At 44.7% G+C, this 20128-nt stretch overlaps 1 protein-coding gene across 1 annotated transcript in view; it reads right to left on the bottom strand.

Moving 5' to 3' along the window:
• Nucleotides 1-20128, bottom strand: part of SLC2A13 (solute carrier family 2 member 13) — a 172515-nt gene that overhangs the window by 61265 nt on the left and 91122 nt on the right. Inside the window, exon 6 of the mRNA XM_060244743.1 lies at nt 17304-17424. Coding sequence (XP_060100726.1) covers nt 17304-17424 — 121 coding nt within the window. The remainder of the gene's footprint in view (nt 1-17303; nt 17425-20128) is intronic.

The raw sequence follows: 20128 nt of genomic DNA, 5'->3' as shown, positions 1-20128 counted from the left end.
TCCTCTTCATTTTTTGCAAATGTTTTATACGAGTCACTGCCGTTTTACCAAGGTTGGATGCCTGCTCCGCCATTTTAGAAACGTCCTGGAGGGCAGTAGAGAGATTACTCAGTTCTGTTTTTATAGGCTGGAATGCATCATCCATTGTCAATTTTAGATATAAATTAAAGTCTTCTTTAAAGTCTTCCAAATCTTGTTTACATAGCGGTGGAGGGTCGTTTGTGTTCTTATCAGTTTCCCCTCTCCCCCCGGGCGCCATTTTGGGCCTCGTTTCATTACCTTGCTCGGAGTTGCGTTTTGTGGTTCCTCAAAGGAAAAAAGGACAAAACTGGCAGTTTTTCTTTCTGGGAAGCTCTCCTTTTTCCTCCATTCTGCTTCCCTGGCATTTGTTAAAAGGATTCAGAATGTCTGTAGGCAGTTTTGACTTCGTCAGGGGTGATCCAGCCTGGAGCTCCTTCAGATCACATTCACCATCTTGAGTGACGCTGCACCCCCCCTAGCTCTCACTTGGCTAAATTATTTAGGGTGATCAGGTCTCTAATCTCCCTTTCAACACAAACAATTTAACCCTTAGCTGTGAGGAATTTGTGAACTTCTTTGCTGACAAAGACTTGTTCTGCCACTGTTGATACGGTAATGGAACTTGAGGCCCCTTGGACTCAGTGTTTGACAACTTCATCTGACTCTCTCAGGGTGATGCTGACAGGATCCTTGTTGCTGTTAGGCTGAACGTGCGCCTCTTGGATCCATATCCTTTGTGACTGTCTAAAGTCAGCAATGATAGAATACGTGCCCCCCATAGAATCATAGAGTTGAAAGGGACTCCCAGGGTCATCTAGTCCAACCCCTGTTCCTTAGTTCAGGGGTCTATCCAGGAGGATTAAAATAGGCCATGGTAACACCGCTCTTGAAGAAGTCATCCTTGGATCTGTCAGATCTGCCTAATTATTGCCCAGTTTTGAATCTTTCATTTCTGGGCAAAGTGATTGAGAGAGCAGTGGCCAAGCAAGATATCCCGTAGCATGCTGATAACAACTCAGTCCAAAACTCCACACCAGCTGGATGAGAGGGCACATATTAAACAACATAGGGGAGAGGATGCCCCTTTGAGGGACCTGCACACCAAAGGTGACATCCCGTCCCCAACCACCACTCTGTCCCTGACCCTGGAGAATGAAGTAAGCCATTCCAAGGCTATTCCATGGATTCCTATGTTGGCAAGGTGGCAGTCCAATAGATCATAGTTGACTGTGTTGAATGTTGCCTCGTGGAACCTCTCTACCTGGTGACATCCATGCTCTGCGGGACCTTGCTCAGTTCTGCACGGCATGTAAAACAGAAATGTTCTACCAGGTCTCCAGTTGAGGACAGCAACAGTTCACACCGTGGATCTCATTATGGCCTCCTCTATGATCAGTCCCTGATCTCCACAAGGGAGGGAGCGAAGCACAATTTTATGCTGTCATTAAATTCTTTTATTCTTATTGTATACTGAGAACAATTACTCAGTATATTTTTAATTTGCTGCGCACTGCCTTGAGCCTTTCGGTCTCAGGAGCCTTTCGGTCCTGAGCCTGCCCCGGCAGGGAGGGCGGGGTATAAATAAAATTTTCTTCTTCTTCTTCTTCTTCTTCTTCTTCTAAATGTAATAACAACAACAACACACAAACATAATCAAACACAATATTTTAACAGTTCTATTAGTGCCTATAGACCTTTTATAGCTCAGTACTAGATTATCACTACAATCATATTGTACTACTAGTATGAGATAATCTTAATTCTATCCAGTTGAGAGTCGCCAACCAGATATGTAGTTTTTGCCCATTTTAACGCCATTTGTAATGAGGAAAGGTGAACCGAAAGCATAAGACCTGTGAGGATTTCTGATTGTTACCAATATGCTAAAGCTGTGTCTGCATTGATTTATGCTATAATTGGAGACCTACTCTTTACACAATATTTTGCCAAGTGAAATTTTCTTCTAGTGGTGACCAGACTAGTAAAATCCCCTTGTTAAAGGGGGTTCAACAAGGTTGTGTGCTGGCCCCACATCTTTGCAAGGGGCAACCAATTAGTCCTGGCCGCAATTAAAGTGTTTAAAGCTAAAACACTAGCCCACATTCTCTGTGATATCCCTATATGGATCTCAGCATTTACTAAGAAAGTGGAGGGCATCCAAGCCTCATTCTTCAGACAAATTTATGGTATGCCAAAATGTTTGTCTTACTTTGCTCTCTGCTCTGAAGTGGGTCAGTCTTTGGTGGAGACAAAAGCCTGGATTGCAACGTTTAAATTCTGGCTTAAAATCCATTTTAGAACGGATCCTAGCAGTCTTCTTGATTGTCTGAAAAAAGATTAATATATCCCATCCTGGTCAGCAGTTCTTATGTCCAAACTTAACCAATTAAGGATAGCAGTTGATGATTTTCTTACATCTGATGAGTCATACATCTTCAGATGCATTAAACAGATTGTTGGAGCTGGAGAAAATGAAACTATGCCCAGCAGTCCCTTATATCTGCTCCCCAGCATCCTTAGATCTCAATAGTTTTTGTGGTAAGATGATCGATTATTTATCAGATTTAACGATCCCAAGTCGTTGCAGGGCATTCATGTTGGCTAGATTAAATGTGTTCCCCTCCAAAGTTTTACAGGGAAGATATTGAAAGACTCTGTAAAAGACACTGTTCCTGCAGAGCGAATATTCCTGGCTCTATTCAGCATATATTGTTAGATTGTTCCATATATGATAATCTCCATAAAGAACTATTTTACAAAATTTCTTTGTCTCCGGATCACTGGTCTACTTTCCCACCCTGTCATTATTTACTGAATGATACTAAATGGGAGGTTACTGAGGCTGTAGCAAAATTTTTGGTAGATATTCTTAAATGTAAATCTGACCATGTATTAATGCATATGTAATCTTTTGTTTCTTTTTTTGGTTTTATCTCCGACGTTTAATCTTTATACATTCTGTGTATTCTCGTTTGCGATTGTTATGCCATTAAAGGTTTGGCATGGTATATTTAAATTGAAGAGTTCCTATGTTAATTTGTTCTGAATTTCAACAGAACTTCTCCATTGTGCACTATTTGTCCCTCAAATACCCTACAACTTGGAAGGAAGATGTATGCACGCTAAAATTGCTTTTGTAAGCTTTGAAAGCAATTCCATTGTTATCATCTAGTGTTGGCTCTGTTTTCAATCTTCCTCTGTAATGGAGAAGAAATCATGTACTGGCGAAAGTAGATGGAGTCAATCAGCACACAAATGAAAAAAGTCACACTGAAGTACTTTGGAAAAACTTTACTGAGTCCTTCAGAACTAATATGGACTCTTGTTTATAAAGAGGCAGTATCTGTGGTATTGCTGTTCTCTGACAGTTCACACATACCCTATTCTGGTATGCCATTACTACATTTGGGGTGATTATATATTTGATAAGCCCGGTCAAGTGGAATTGCTTTGCAAGATCGAAGCTATTAAAGCTTCACAGGTATAATATTAGAAGTAGAGGCCCACAAGTCTTGTGGGGGGTCCCATCACTCCCCCCCCCCTCTCTAGCTGAGCCTAGCACAACCGCCAGGCTTCCCAGCAGCCACCACCAAGTCCAGCATGGAGCCCTACATTGTTTGGCAGTTGTTGTCAGACCTGGGGGGCCACTGGGTTTCTGTTGGGCTGTGCCACCAACAGGCTCAGTGCAACTCACTGCCAGGCACCGTGCAGAGTCCTGGGCTATGAGACTGCTGCTAGCAGGTCTGGTGAAGCCCCTGATCTTGCCAGCATCCACCCTTGGGCTTGGTGCAGTCCCCAGGCTCTTCCTGGGCTGCACCACTGCTGGAATGGCAGCATGCCCTGCTTGGCTCCCAGGGTACAGCGGTGGCATGTCCAGTGCAGCTCCTAGGCCAGACTTGCTTAACGTAAGAGCCACACCGAATAAACACCAGAGGTTTGAGAGCCACAAGACGTGAACATCAGATGTTTGAGAGCTGTGAGGGAGGGAGGGAGATGGGGAGGGATGGAGAGGTGGAAAGAAAGCAACTTTAACTGCATTGTCCAAGGTGCTGGCTGGCTTGGCTTGGAGAAGTGATCTAAAGAGACAAATGCCTTCTCCAAGCCAGCTGATGGGATGGTGGAGGCTTCAAGAGCTTCACAATATGTGTGAAAGAGCCTTTGGCCACCCCTGGGATATATGATTAAATATCTGAAAATTGCATTTAGCAGCATTTCCTATCTGAGCCGGAAGTTCTAGGGGTACATATGTCAGATAGAATGCAATCAACAGAGCATCCTGCGTTCATAAGTGGGTGTTGAGCTTTTCTCCAGAGGAACTGATCCTTGTGGTCTGCAGATTTATTTTTTTTTTGGGGGGGGGGTCTCCAGGCCCCTCCTGGAGGTTGGCAACCATGTCCCAGCAGCTTGGCTGGCGATCTGACCTTGACTCAATTACATTTATGATTGTAGGGGGAGACACCACAAGGAGACATACAAGGATTTCTTCTGAGGGCGTGAGATTCCAAACCGAAATGTGGCAAGGAGCCAGTCTGGTTATGCCCTCAAAAAACAAACTTGGTGGGCGCAGGGTTTTTGTAGCAGAAACTCCTTTGCCTATTGGGCCACACACCCCTGAAGTAGCCAATCCTCCAAGAGCTTACAGGGTTCTTAGTCCAGAGCCTACTGTAAGCTGCAGGAAGATTGGCTACATCAGAGGGTGTGGCCTAATAAGCAAAGGAGTTCCTGCTACAAAAAAGAGCCTTGGGTGGGGGGGGCACGTGTGTTCGGTACTATCAAGTTGCTACTGAGTTGCAGTGATCCCTATGAATTAATGACCTCCAAAACATCCAATTCTTAACAGCCTTGCTCGGGTCTTGCAAGCGGAGAACTGTGGCTTCCTCGGTTAAGTCGATCCACCTCCTGTCGGGTCTTCCTCTTTTCCCTTTGCCTTCAGCTTTTCCTAGCACTCTTCTCTTTTCCAGCGACTGGTGTCTTCTCATAACGTGATCAAAGTAACGTGATCAAAGTTTAGTCAATCGCAGGGCTGGGCCGGCCACTAGACAAACTAGGCAATTGCCTAGGGCGCTGGCTTCCGGAGGGTGCCAAAATGGGCACCCCCCACCAATGTTCCCGCTAAGCTACGGAGTCTTGTGAGCAAAAATTCTACTGTGTGAGCTCCTGGCATTAAAGCTGTGAGCTGCTGCATAAATTAGTTTGCTCTAGGGTCATATTTCCTGAGCTGAGACAAACATGGGTGAGCTGGAGGCTAAAAAATTGTGAGCTAGCTCACACTAACTCAGCTTAGAGCAGGAGTGACAATACCTGCTTAACGTAAGAGCCACACAGGATAAACATCAGATGTTTGAAAGCCGCAAGGTATGATCGTCAGATGTTTGAGAGCTGCAAGGAAAGGAAGGAAGGAGGGAAGGAACGAAGGGAGGGAGAGGTGGGAAGAAAGCAACTTTAACTTTAAATGCATTGTCCAAGGTGCTGGCTGGCTTGGCTTTGAGAAGGGATCTAAAGAGACAAATGGCTGGCTGATGGGGCAGTGGGGGCTTCAAGAGCCTCACAATATGTGTGAAAGAGCCACTTGTGGCTCCTGAGCCACAGTTTGGCCACCCCTGTCCTGGCCAAGCATCCACTACCAGGCCCAGCAAGGAATCCTGGGCTTGGCTACCACCAGGCCCAGCACAGCTCCCAGGCTGCATGGCCACCACTGCTGGACCCAGAGTGCAGCTGCCGCCGCCACTGTATTCAACATGGGTCCCCACCCACTGCCTCTGACCACTAAAGGTAAGTGTATTTTCTGCACTTGTTCGGAGAATGCTGCTTTACTTTTCAGGGGATTTAGCCCCTCCTGTGTATTTTTTTTAATCATTTTTCCCCCTGCAAACCTGGGAAGTGTCCCAAGTTTGCTAAAAAAAAAAAAAATCTGTTTAGCTTCTGCATAGCCCTAGTCCATGGATTTAGTTCTTTGCAGATGGGGAGCCATGGGTGGCTAATAGTATACAGATTAATGCCCTCCTTCACCAGCACTCCTGAGTAGCCACAAACTGAACTTACCAAGAACCCTATCATGTTTTATTTCAGATGAGTTTTAAGATTCCACTTTTAAAGATCGCACATAAGAATGAAACCAATCTGCTTTACTAAGATAGTAGTAGTCCTACAGAGTTCATTCCTCCCAAGTAGTATTTATTGTCCACATGGTTATGGTAGTACAGACATTTAAAATAGATACTGGTTTTTCTTTTTGCTGTGATACTGGCAAAATATGTGTTAGAATAGAACAGTAAAGATTTTAAGAACATCTGTGGGACAATAGATGGGACATAGGTTCCATCTTAGGTAAGTATTTTTTTTCTGAATTCCTTTAATTTACAGACTTTTCAGCAATCTCAGCTCAAGGTCAAGATGTACAGTAAATTTGCATATGAACATCATTTTCCAGACTCTGTCCAAACCCATTTCAGATATAGATCTTGTGTATTTCCATTAGGCCAATAACTGGGATTTTGCCATTGAGGAAAGGAAACTGACAAACTCATTACAAACTTTGGGTATGTCAAAGGATTCCTTACAGTTTAATAATATGATTGGTCAAAGAGCGAGCTTTGAGTCCAGTAGCATCTTAAGGACTAATTAAATTTCCAGGGAATAAGTTTTGAGAGTCAAAGCTCCCTCCTCTTAAAGCTTATACCCTAGAAATTTAGTTAGTCTTTAAGGTGCTACTGGAATTTTGCCATTGTACTGTCAAGCATCGGTATTTTGAATAAACAAGCAGTTGTTTGATACAAAGACACCTTTTATTGATAATCCGTTGTTGGCTCAAGGTATGATACCTTGAGAGTGATACAGTGTGTCACACAGCATAGTGTTTTAAGGGCTACTTCAAAGGCAATAGAAGAGATAGCTTCAAGTCAGAACATACCATTGTGAATTACTATAGATATTCAAAATACTACCCGTTGCTATTATGCGGTTATAACTTCCCTGGTTCCCATACATTCCTGCGTCTCTTGATAAGTGGTATGAATGGGAACAATTCAGGGGAGGGGCCTCCTTTCTTTCTATCATCAAAGTTACTTGCATTCCTACATTTTCTACCCAGAGGTAAGAAAAGAAAAGAAAGGCGAGCAAAGCAGAGGGTGGGGGGGGAAGCCAGCTTTGAAATGCAATTATGGGAAAGAGGAGCTTCCAAAACAGAGTGAGTGGAACTGGATGCCAATAAATATATTGATCTAACACAGAGAAATATCGTGCTTGACATATTGCCTCCCCTAAGACTATTTCTGAGGTTTATTTGGGTTTAACTTCTAGAATTTTTTAATCAAATTTGCTGCTCTCACATTCGAAGCCTCCACCCACTCATTGTGACTTGGTGGGAAATGTTTCCATCTAATTAAAAAGTACAACACCCCTCTTTTTAATTTGGCATCTAGAATTTCTTGCACTTCATGGTGACTCTGATTCCCAATCTGGATAGGTTGTGGAGCTTGTGGTTGAGGGTGCCAAGACATAGCTCCAGGATCCCGGCGTAATAGGCTGCAATGAAAGACAGGGTGGATTTTACTAAACATTTTTGGTAGTTTTAGTTCCAAGGTAACTTTATTGATGACTCTCTTTATTTTGAACGACCCAGAAATTTGTAAGCTAGTTTCCTTGAAGGTTGAGATATTGGTAAGTTCTTAGTTGATAGGAAAACAGTCTCCCCTACTTTGAAGTCCCATACGGGAACATGATTTTTGTCATAATGTCTTTTGTAAGTGTCTTTAGCTGTTTCCAAGTTCTCTTGTATTACTTTCCACACTTTCCCTAAGTTCTCCCACCAATGTTCAAAGGATGATGGTAATTCTGGGGTATCTCCACCTGGTAGCAGAGGGAAAGGCTTTCCTTCGTAACCATTCACCACTCTAAAGGGAGAGGTTTTGGTGGAACTGTGGACACTGTTGTTATATCCATACTCTGCAAAGGGTAACAAATCTGCCCAATTGGATTGTTGGTAGTTTACATAACACCGTAAATACTGTTCTAGAAGGGCATTCACTCTCTCTGTTTGACCGTTGGTCTGAGGGTGGTACGCTGAGCTCAGACCTTGTTCTATGCCTGTTAATTTACAAAACTCCTGCCAGAAGTTGGCAACAAACTGCGGCCCTCTGTCACTAATGATCTTATCAGGGAATGAGTGTAATTTAACTGTGTTAGAAGAATAGGTAGGCTAGTTTTTTCACGGTCGGCAGTTGCGAGCATGTGATAAAATGGGCTTGTTTTGAGAAAATATCTACTACCACCAATATCACGGTTTTTCCTTGAGACATTGGGAGCTCCACAATAAAGTCCATGTGGAGTACTGACCACGGTCTCCCTGTGGTTTCTAAAGGTTGTAGTAATCCTGGGGGTTTTCCTCCCCTTTTCTTGGCCATTATGCAAACTGGGCAGGTGGCTACATAACTCGAGATATCCTTTTTTATATGCGGCCACCAAAATTGCTGGTTTACCAAATGTAAGGTTTTCACATAACCAAAGTGTCCTGAGAGTTTACTACTGTGACAAAATTGTAGCACTTCCTTCCTGAGGCTCTCGGGCACGTAGAGTTTCCCTTCTCAGTACCAGAATCCTCCTTCTCCTTTGATAACACCATCTGGTTTACTATCTCCCTCCTTTTCCACCTCTGTGATCAGTTTGTCTCCCCCCTACTTTTCTTCTATATTTCCTTTCTTCGCTTTAGATCTAGTAGTGACTGCCCCCACTAAATGATTGGGTGATATGACAGAGTCAATGACTTCTTCCCTTTGACTATTGTGTTGAGGGAGTTGAGGCAAAGTGTCCACTAAAAAGTTTTTGGATCCTGGAATATGTTTTAAAGTAAAATCAAATTTGGCGAAAAACCCCGCCCACCTAATCTGTTTTTCAGTGAGTTTCAGGCGAAGTTTTTATGATGAGTTCAAATTTCAAACGGGACTCTGGCTTTCTCTAGCCAGGACCTCCAAGTTTTTAACGCAAATGCCTCTTTATCCCACACAGACCAATTTCACTGCTCCTGAGAGAATTTTTTAGAAACGTATGCACAGGGCCTTAGTCTCCCTTCATCATCTGCTTGCATCAGAATGGCTCCTACAGTGACATCAGAGTCGTCGCATTGGACGACAAAGGGTCGTAGCTCATCTGGGTGACTAAGAATGGGTTCACTAGTGAATAATCTTTTCAGTTTATTAAACTTCTCTTGACACTTGGCTGTCCATTCTAGTTTTGCACCTGGTCTCTTTGCTTCCGGGACTTTCCCTTTTCGTTTATCTCGCAAATATAACTTTGTAAAGGTTTTTCCCCCAGACACTCTGCTTAATAAATCCTTAATTAAGGGTATGGGGTAGGCATTCGAGGTGGAAATCCCATTGATTCCTTGAAAATCTGTGCAAAGTTTAAGCCCCCCGTCCTCCTTCTTTCTAAACAGTACTGGGGCAGCATGTGGGGCTGTCGCAGGTCTGATGAAACCCCTCTTTAGGTTTTTATCAAAAAACTTCCGGAGTTTGGCTTTTTCTGCCCACCCCATGGAATACAGCTTAGCCTTAGGAAGTTCTTGCCCCGGGATCAGTTCTATAGCACAGAGTATTCCGGCGGGGAGGAAGTTGGTTTGCTTCCTCTTCGCTAAACACCCTTTTCAAATCTTTATACTCCTTGGGGATGGAGCGTACTTCTTCTACTGTTAAATATAGTCTTTCATTCCTGGGGGGTGGCTCCACGCCCAAAGTCTTGTCCCATTGGTGGCATTTGCATTTACTATCAGTAAAGTCTATGATTTGGTCTCCCCATTTAATGTCTGGTTCTTGCTTCGCCAACCAACCCACTCCTAAGACCACGTCGAAAGATGCGGAGGGGACTATTACAAAGAGTTCGGTATCCCTGTGGTTTTCTATGCCCACTGGCACTGCTTGGGTTTGATCAACGGCGGGTTGTCTCACCAGGGGAGGTATTGGTGCTCCCCTTGGGTCGACGAGTCTTAGTACCTGATCGAGCTGCCTCCTAATTTCTTGCGCCATGAAGGTGGCATTGGCTTGAATTTTGTCCCTCAAGCCCCTCACCAGGTCGGCCATTTCATTTCTCACCGTCTGGAGTATTCCTCGATCATTGGGTTCAACCTCCTCCTCCTCCCCGTCAGGGCCAGGTTGCTCGGGAGCCTCACCTTCTTCCCCCTCATCAGGTTGGGGTTGTTCTCGCTCCCCACTGCTGATGGGTCGGGCACTTTCGTGAGCGGTTTCTTGCCCATTCTCCCTGATCATTATTCTTACTCTACAGGAATGTCGTGTCAGGATGGCCTCCCTCCGGGCTGGTGCCTCCTCCATCAAGGTAGTGGAGGTTCAGGGTTCCCAATTACGAGGCGTAACGAGAAGCTGCTGTACATGCAGAGGGGACCCTCTTCCCACGGCTCGTCCAGCCTCTATTATGTGCCATGGGGGGGGGGGGGGGGTCCTCACTTCAATCTCTTCCTCTCGGTCGCCTCATCCTCTCTCCAGAGGGTTCGGGTGTTCACTGTTATCTGGAGCTCTCTCCGCCATTTGGTCAGTAAGTTGCCAGTTCAGTTGAATTCCAAAAGTATCACTCTCAAAATGTCAAGCATCGGTATTTCGAATAAACAACCAGTTGTTTGATACAAAGACTCGTTTTATTGATAATCTGTTGTTGGCTCAAGGTATGATACCTTGAGAGTGATACAGTGTATCACGCAGCATAGTGTTTTAAGGGTTACTTCAAAGGCAATAGAAGAGATAGCTTCAAGTCATAACATACCATAGTGAATTACTACAGATATTCAAAATACTACCCGTTGCTATTATGCGGTTATAACTTCCCTGGTTCCCATACATTCCTGCATCTCTTGATAAGCGGTATGAATGGGAACAATTCAGGGGAGGCGCCTCCTTTCTTTCTATCATCAAAGTTACTTGCATTCCTACATTTTTTACCCAGAGGTGAGAAAAGAAAGGTGAGAAAAGCGGGGGGGGGGAGCCAGCTTTGAAATGCAATTATGGGAAAGAGGAGCTTCCAAACAGAGTGAGTGGAATTGGATGCCAATAAATGTATTGATCCAACACACAGAAATATCGTGCTTGACAGACCAACACAGTTACCCATCTGAAAAAATGATCAAGTATATCTTTATAGAGAATATTCCTCTTTTGAAAAATCATTGATTTTTACCAGCATTTCTTAGCAAATATCAATTTTACATTGCATCTCTTAGAAAATGACACCAAATATATCTAAGAATAAGGCCCATTGTGGAGCAAAATACAATGGGCTGTAGAAAGAGACTTTGGGTGAGTGCCCTGCACACACCCAAGTGAAGGCATTCACTCCCCTCCACCCTTGGTGTCTCCCCCCGACCCGCAACCACCTCTTCCTCTCAATTACCCCCACACCCTTGGCACTCCACTCCTCCTCCCACCCATCACATTCACTCACCCCCACCCTTGCTGTCTTCCTACCAACCCAACAAACCTTGGCCTTCACTCAGCCCCCCACCCTTGTTGTCTTCCCACCCGCCCCACAGCTGAAACAGATGCCAGCTTCTTTCCCCCACATGTATGTGTGTGTGTGTGCGTCCCCATGTCTGTGGTGGCTCAAAGCCCTGAAAGAGACTTAGAATGGAGATAAGGGAAAATAATTATTGGGGTGCAGGGGAGGGGTCATGACGATGGTCACACAGACACTGAAGCTCAGCATTTCTTTTGTTTGTAGTGCATTATTGTTGCCTTTTCCTATCATATTCAGTCTTGCAGTGTTTAACATCAGCGTGAGTTTGTGGCATGATCTGCATTTTTTGGCCTGGCATGGTAGTGTTATGGTATACTATAGAATGTGCACCTCAAAGCAGTCATTTTCTGTAAAGGAACTGATCTGACTTCAGCTTTCCATCTCCTCTCCCCTCCTTGCAGCCTCTACCTAGGAAAACAGTCTTTCTCCACAGTGGGGACCAAAGCAGGAGAGAAGTGACCTCAGCAGGATATAATGACACAGAGTCCACCCTGTAAAGCAGTCATTTTCCCCAGGGGAGCTGATCTCTGCCATCAGAAACCAGTTGTAAATCTCAGTGATCTCCAGCCCTCACCTGGAGATTGGCAACAATAGTTCCCTAGGGAAAATGGCTGATTTGGAGGGTGAAGTCTATGGCATTGTGCCTGTCTGAGGACCCACTCAAACCCCACCCTCTTCAGGCTCCACCCCTCAAATCTCCAGGAATTTCCTAACCTGGAGCTGGCAATCCTTTCTCCTTCTCAGCTAATCATCAACCTACCTTTATCTGCTCCTCTGACTTCAGCTTTCCATCTCCCTTGCAGTTAACAGTCTCCCTAGGAAACATACAATGAGGACCTGTCATAATCCTGGGCCTAGCAAGGCCTACAGGCTCCAGAGAAGCCTGCCTAGAAGCTACTACAGAAAGCCTACATCTCCCAGGATCCCCTCTGTCCCTCTGATTGGGTGGCAAGGTTTTGGAGGGAAACTGGCCCAGAGAGGGGTGGGACCTGGGAGGAAAACATAAACGGGCCAAGCACAGACAGGGGGTGTTCTCTCTGGAAAAGGCTGCAGGAGAGAAGGCAGCAGGAGAGATCCCTTACCCAAGGTGTTGAGTTTTGGTATTAGAGCAGGGAACATTTAGCTAGTAGTGTCAGGGCTTCTGTTTATTTGCTCGCACTTTTACTGTATATAAGCAGGCCCGTGGCGCAGAGTGGTAAAGCAGCAGTACTGCAGTACTGTGGTCTGAATCTCTGCTCACGACCTGAGTTCGATTCCGGCGGAAGCTGGATTCAGGTAGCCGGCCCAAGGTTGATTCAGCCTTCTATCCTTCCGAGATCGGTAAAATGAGTACCCAGCTTGCTGGGGGGAAAGTGTAAAAGACTGGGGAAGGTAATGGCAAACCACCCCATAAAAAAAAAGTCTGCCGTGAAAACAATGTTACCCCAGAGTCGGAAACTACTGGTGCTTGCACAGGGGACCTTTCCTTACTGTATATATATTTCACTGTTTTTACCCACTTATTATTTGAGCACTGTAAAGAAACTCCTGTTGTTATACTGCCTGGGTTCTCACATCTCCTTGGTCACAGTTAAGAGGTATTTACTAATAAGAAAGACAGGGATGGTTGGGTGCTCTGGGCCCTCCCATGTAGACCCTGACCAGAGTGGTGGCAGCCAGTAGCAAGCCCTCCTAGGCTCCTGCTGTGTGACAGGACCAAAGTCTCTTACATCATTCTCCTCTACTTCTCTTGATCTGCACAATAACCCTGTGAGGTAGGTTAAACTGAAAGTCTGTTACTGGTCCGAAATCACCCAGTCAGCTTCCACAGCAAGAACCCGGGTCTAACAGACCCTGTTCTGAAGCACTAACTCCTATTCCACACTGGCTGTCATTGGGGGAGGAGGTGTCGCTGCTGAACAGCAGCAAGCAGCCAGGCCTAGGGTACCAACCTCCAGATGGAGCCTGAAGATCTGGGATCACAACTGAACTCTAGACAACAGATCTCTCTCCCCCTGGAGAAAATAACTGCTTTGGAGGGTGGATTCTATGGCATTATTTTCAGCTGAAGACTCTCCCTTTACTGACAGAAACAAGCTTGGTTGCCTAGCAACAGCCACTGCCTAGTAGCTTCCCCAGTGGGCCAATTCTTGTCTGACCTGAGGCAATTCTGAGGGAAGGAGGGAGAGAGGAAGTGACAGTGAAAAGGTGGTCACCATGGCCTCTGAGGAAATGCTCCTGGCAGGGCCAGGCCTTGCCACCTGGAGTACTGTGTTCAGTTTTGGGCACCACATTTTAAGAAGAATATAGACAAGTTGGTACGGGGCCAGAGGAGGGCAACAACGATGGTGAAGGGTCTGGAGACCAAGTCCTATGATGAAAAGCTGAAGGAGCATGACATGTTTTGCCTGGAGAGGAGGCGGCTGAGAAGTAGTTGAAGGGCTGTCATATGGAGGATGGTGCGGAATTGTTTTCTGTGGCCCCAGAAGGTAGGACCAGAACCAATAGGTTGAAATTAAAATCAAAAGAGTTTCCGGCTCAACATTAGGAATAACTTCCTGACCATTAGAATGGTTTCCCAGTGGAACAGGCTTCCTCCGGAGGTGGTGGGCTCTCCTTCCTTGGAGGTTTTTAAACAGAGGCTAGATGGCTATCTGACAGCAATGAAGATCCTGTGAATTTAGGGGGAGGTATTTGTGAGTTTCCTGCATTGTGCAGGGGGGTTGGACTAGATGACCCTGGAGGTCCCTTCCAACTCTATGATTCTATGATTCTAATTACATTATGACCTTCATTCCCTGTCTCTTCACCATCTCCCTGCTTTCTCTTCTGAATGCCACAGAGAGCTGGTAGTTGACAGCAGGTGAGAGACAGGAGTGGACTCAACCAATGGAATGCAATGGAACTTGAGTGGTGGTTGACAGGCCAATGGCTGATGGAGTACACACCACAGTCAATGGGAGAGCTGGAAAGCTTGTGCACGTGCACACACACATACATAGGGCGTTTTCGCACTCACCTTCAGCCGGCGCGACCCCCCTCTTCACCGCGCAGGATCTGCGCGGATTTCGCACTAAATGCTGCGGAGCAGCCAGAAGAGCCGGAAACTCCCGTCGCAAAAGCCGTGCAAACGGAAACTGCTTTTTGGCGGTTTACGTTTGAGTTGCTTTTGCGCAGGGAGCTTCCGGCTCTTCCGGCTGCTCCGCGGCATTTAGTGCGAAATCCGCGCAGATCCTGCGCGGTGAAGAGGGGGGTCGCGCCGGCTGAAGGTGAGTGCGAAAACGCCCATAGTGTTTTTATAGCTGAAACCAATTCATTTTATTTATTTGAAACATTTTATACTGCCAGCAGGGTCCACAATAAAATACATTTAAACAATTTAAAATACAGTAAAATGTGCTCGCTTGTGTAAAGACACTGATTGAGAGAGACAGATGAATCTCCCTGGGGAGAGAGTCCCAGAGTTTTGCTGCCACGATGGAGAAAGCCCATTCTTGAGTTGCCACCCATCTAACTCAGATAGCAGGGGCAACTCTGGAATGGCCTCCAAGGATGACTGGAGTGAGCCAAAAGGTTTGTATGTTTTTAAGGTATGTTGGTACTAGACTGTACAAGACTTAAAGGTCGATACCAGCACCTCGAATTGAGACCAGAAGCAAACTGGAAGCCGCTGTAGGTGGGTCAAGACTGGATTGATATAGCCCCTACCAACGCTGCGGAGTCTTGTGAGCAAAAATTCTGCTTTGTGAGCTGCTGGCATTAAAGTTGTTTAGCTACTGCATAAATTAATTTGCTCTGGAACCATTTTTTTCTGTGCTAAGACAAAAATATGTGAGCCAGAGGCAAAAAAACTGTGAGCTAGCTCAGACTAACTCAGCTTAGAGGGAACACTGGTCCAGTCAACATTCTGGCTGAAGCACTTTGTACCAACTGTAGCTTCTGGAAAGTCTTCGAGGGCAACTGTATGTACAGTTTATTGTATTAATTTAATCTAGATGCTACTAGGGTGTGCACCACAGTAGCGAGATATTTTCAGCCCAAGAAGGGCTGTAGCTGGCTCATTTATCCAACAGGAGGCCCAGGTCTAAAAGCACCCCTAAGCTACAAACCTGCTACTTTAGAGGGAGTAAAACCCTATCTAAAAAAGAGGATAGCCCATTTCCTGGGTCAGAACTTCCCCCTCACCAGGAGCACCTCCGTTTTGTTAGTGTTAAATTTCAGATGGTTAGCCAGCATCATTCCAAAACTGCCTCCAAGCACCTGTTCACTGTTTCCATAGCCTTCCTGGGACCCACTGAAATAGAGCTGAGGGTCATCTGTGTACTGGTGGCCCATCAGCTGAAGTCTCCAGATGACCCCTCCAAACAGCTTTACATAGATTTTAAAAAGTTGGCCAGAAGGGTGGGATACAAATGCTTTTAAACAAATAAATAAATAAAGCAGTAATTTTTTTCCTAGGAGCTGCAACCAGAATTCTACTCTTTTTTTTTTCTTCTCAAAGTCAAAAACCTTTAATGGCATAAAATAATAAAATAATAAAACAAACACATAGACATAGTCAGGGTCCAACATGGGTGAAACCGAGTAAAAAAACAATACACTGGCCAGAAAGGCAGTCAAAACAAAACCACAGAAAAACCAATCAAATGTTCATTGTCCTTGCCCAAAGTTATGATAGCCCCTATGTAATACAACAGCCACACACCCAGACACTAGCCCATGGATGATGACCAGAATTCTACTCATGCAACTGTTGCACCTTTCAATATACTCACTCCTACCAAAAGCTGTTCCTGAGGGTTACAAAACTTTCCAGATTAGCAACTAATGCAGATGATGGAAAACATTCCTGAGGAGAATCAGCAAAGAATAGAGGTCCACTTCCTTGTGCAACCAAACATGAATTCTATTTCTACAAAAGGTTCTTTGAATCCAACCAAGAATAGCAAAAATTTCTTGAATGCTTGTACACTCTAGAATAACTAGGTATCATCTGCTACCAAGTTGCAAAGAGTAGATTAGCAAGCATTCAAAAGACGCAAAGCACTTTATTAAAATGGCCCTTGGCCGTGCACAAAGCTTGAGATTTTGCTGGCTTTGTTCTAGAAAAACAAGCTATAGTTAAGAGACCAGAATGTCTTCATGGAGACTTAATGACTGCTAATCAAAATCTGAGGATCTAACAGCTAGTGAGCAGTGCTGAAACAGAACATACCATATGACAGAAAAAGCAAAAACCTTGTAGGATTTCAGGCTGTAAATCACTTGCTAGGAGGCTTGTTCAACTGTGCACACTCCACTCCAACAGGTAAGGCAAAAGGTACTTTATTGATGCAGAGGACCCCAAAAGAGCTCTAATGCTCATCATTAACCGCACAAAGAACATTTGGAATGCTCTAGGAGGTCCACAAACAATAACAAGACAATTAAAATCAAATAAATTCAAATTTCAAGGGCAGGAGGGTTTCCAACCCGGCAGAACACACAGGAATTTTTTTTAAAAAACCCTTTTTCCTGCTTGGCTTTATCTTGAGAGGAAAAAACTTTGACTCCCTGGCTGCACCCTTCCTCCAGTCCAGCTATAGCAAAATGAACAGTAAACCATTCCTGCAAAGACTTATAAATCAGTGGTCTTCTTTTAATTTGTCAGTGTTGCTATTTTGAGCACAAGTTGATCTCTTCCTTACAGATCTCTAAAGTGTTCTGAATTCCTGCTCTATGTTTATTGGAAACAGGCCTAGAAGAATCAGAGGAAAACAAGACATTTACAAGAAGAAATCATGGTTACTCACCTGTATTTTGTGCAGCTAGAGTTTTGTCCTGAAGGGCCTTCCGGATTAAGAGTAACTTGTGGCGAAACCTGAGCTGATAGCAAAAATCCCAAAGCCAGGATAAGAAGTGCAATTGCAGTGCCTACAATAGAGAAACAAGGCACATTAATCAATCAAACAGAAATTGAACAATGCCAAAGTGTTTCTCTGGTAGAAAAACTATCCGATACAATTCAACCCACTTGAACTGACTGTGCCCCTGCAATAATGGCTCTGTCATAGGCAACTAAATCCTCAACAGCTACATCACGGGCCAGTTCTGGAGTACCTTCAGATTGGACCTTCAAGAACCTTATGGTTATAGGGTTGCCAGGTCCAATTCAGGAAATATCTGGGGACTCTGGGGGTGGAGCCAGGAGACTTTCCCATTCCCTAAATAATAAATAAAAATACAGCAGTACAGTTCCCCTGAATGGGCTGCGTTGCCCTCAGTATGCGGATGACGCCCAGCTCTATCTACTGATGGACAGCCGGTCTGACTGTGTCCCAGGAAATCTGGACCTGGCGTTGCGAGTCATGGCAGCATGGCTCAAGCTGAGTCGTCTGAAGCTGAATCCGATGAAGACAGAGGTCCTTTGCCTGAGTCATGGTGGTCCTGGCAGGGAAATCCCCCTATAGGCTTTTGACGGTGTGCCACTTATAACAGCCCCCAGGGTCAGAAGCTTGGGGGCGCTACTGGAGCCTTCCCTGACAATGGAGGCCCAGATAGCAGCCACTGCCAAATCTGCCTTTTACCAAGTACGGCAGTTGATTCCCTTCCTCGAGTGCGGCGACCTGGCAACTGCGATCCATGCTGCAGTCAGCTTGAGATGCCCTCTACATGGGGCTGCCCCTGTCCCAAATCCAGAAACTGCAGCTGGTGCAGAACGCAGCAGCCAGGCTGCTATTGGGGCTCTCCATGCAGGAGCACATACAGCCTGGACTGCGGACGCTGCACTGGCTGCTGGTGGTATACCGGATTCACTACAAGGTACTAGTTATTACCTTTAAAGCCCTATATGGCCGAGGACCTGCCTACCTTAGGGAGTGTCTCCCCACATGTTCCCCAGAGGATACTTAGATTAGGAACACAAAATCTATTATCAATCTCTAGGATGAGGGAGGCAAGACTGAAAACAATTAGAGAAAGAGCCTTCTCCATCGCTGCCCCCCACTGGTAGAACCAACTGCCTGAGGAGGTCAGAGCCTTGCGGGACCTTGCCCAGTTTTCAGTTAGCTTTTAACTGAATGACCACCGCTGCGATATTAGATCCAACTGGATGTCCAAGAACACGGAATGCCATCCTTAAATCATACAGAATTAGCACCAAATTGTATAAACTGTTTATTTTAATGTTTAACTGTTTTTATTATTATTCTATTATGTTTTGTGAGCCGCTCTGAGCCTGCTTCAGTGGGGAGGGCAGGATATAAATTAAATAAACTAGACTAAACTAAACTAACGCAGTCTTCAGTTCCTCATTCTCTTTTTTTGCCTACCCTGGCAGTTGCACTTCCACTCAATGAAAGTGAAATTTATCACACCCCCAGAAGACACCTTGTCAGGCTTTGGAAGCATTTCTAAGCATGGCTTTTTTAAAGGGACACTCGCACACACTCACACGGTAGCCAAAAGAAACAGTGTTTGCAAGCCCACACTTTTGTGATCTCAGTGAGGCAATTTACTCACAGAAGTTGCTGAATGTAACAATCTGCTGTATTTAACCAGCTTCTTCAGAAAGAAACAAGAAAGGAGAGCAGTCTTGGGGGTGGAGCTTTCCTCCATCCCATAATCAGGTTCTAGCTAACTCTTTCCTATTTGTTTCGCTATAGAAATGACTTCTGAAGCTAATGCAAAACAGAGGGACTCTGTTCTCTGCCTTTCTCATAGCTTCACACACTCGTGGCTCTGGCTGCTCACCCCACCCCCTGCTTTCCTTTTGCTGCAATTCCAAAACACAGCCTGGAGGGAATTCAGCCTGGAGGGAAAGTAACTGCTTGGCTGTGACTAGCAAACATCCACAAGCGATGAAGGGGTTAACGTATTTAAAAACATGAAATAACAAGATGCTATATATTGGCTTTCGGTTAAGACTCATTTGCCAAGCATAGGCACCTTTGGGGGGGGGGGGTGGTTAGGGTTATTCTACCCCCAAGATGTCACAAACTAAATTGGATTTTTGATAGCCTTTCTCTTCCAACCCTGAAACATGCCAAAGCATGTTGAAGCACTAGAACATCTAGCTATTTAGTCTGTAATCCATTTTCTTTTAGTGAAATGTGATAAGTGAAATACTCCTCCTATACGTTTGAATGGACTAAAAATTAAACATCCTTACTTTCAGAAAAACTACTAAGCAATTAATACATTAGAATCTTTTTTGGACAGAGATAGCGTTACTTATTTGAGCAGGCTGCATGGTTCCAAATGGAAGAGGGAGGGATTAGAAATTAAAAATAATCATCACTTAACAGAATAGAAACAACAGAATTATTCACTGACATAGAATATATATATTTCTGAAATGGGTTTTATTAGTCCTTTGGGCCACTACTAGTTCTGCAGAATATTGAAGCGTAATAATTAATATACTGTACATATATAATTCCAGTATAAAACCATCTAAAATCAAAAGCAGAATACAATAAAATGTATGGATAGAAGCATGGATTCTAAAGATGCTCTTCCATTTACAGAAGAGCTTCTTCCATGAGCAGAAAGGTACCTTGATGTTAATGCAATCTATATGTAGTAAGTTTGAGGGATGTACATATCACACATAACAGCAATATTTTTGCAGATTCTA

This window comes from Heteronotia binoei, chromosome 8 (genome assembly GCF_032191835.1).
Source record: "Heteronotia binoei isolate CCM8104 ecotype False Entrance Well chromosome 8, APGP_CSIRO_Hbin_v1, whole genome shotgun sequence".
NCBI lineage: Eukaryota > Metazoa > Chordata > Lepidosauria > Squamata > Gekkonidae > Heteronotia > Heteronotia binoei.
The sequence above is the reverse complement of the archived record's forward strand: the minus strand, read 5'-3'. Positions and strand labels throughout refer to the sequence as shown.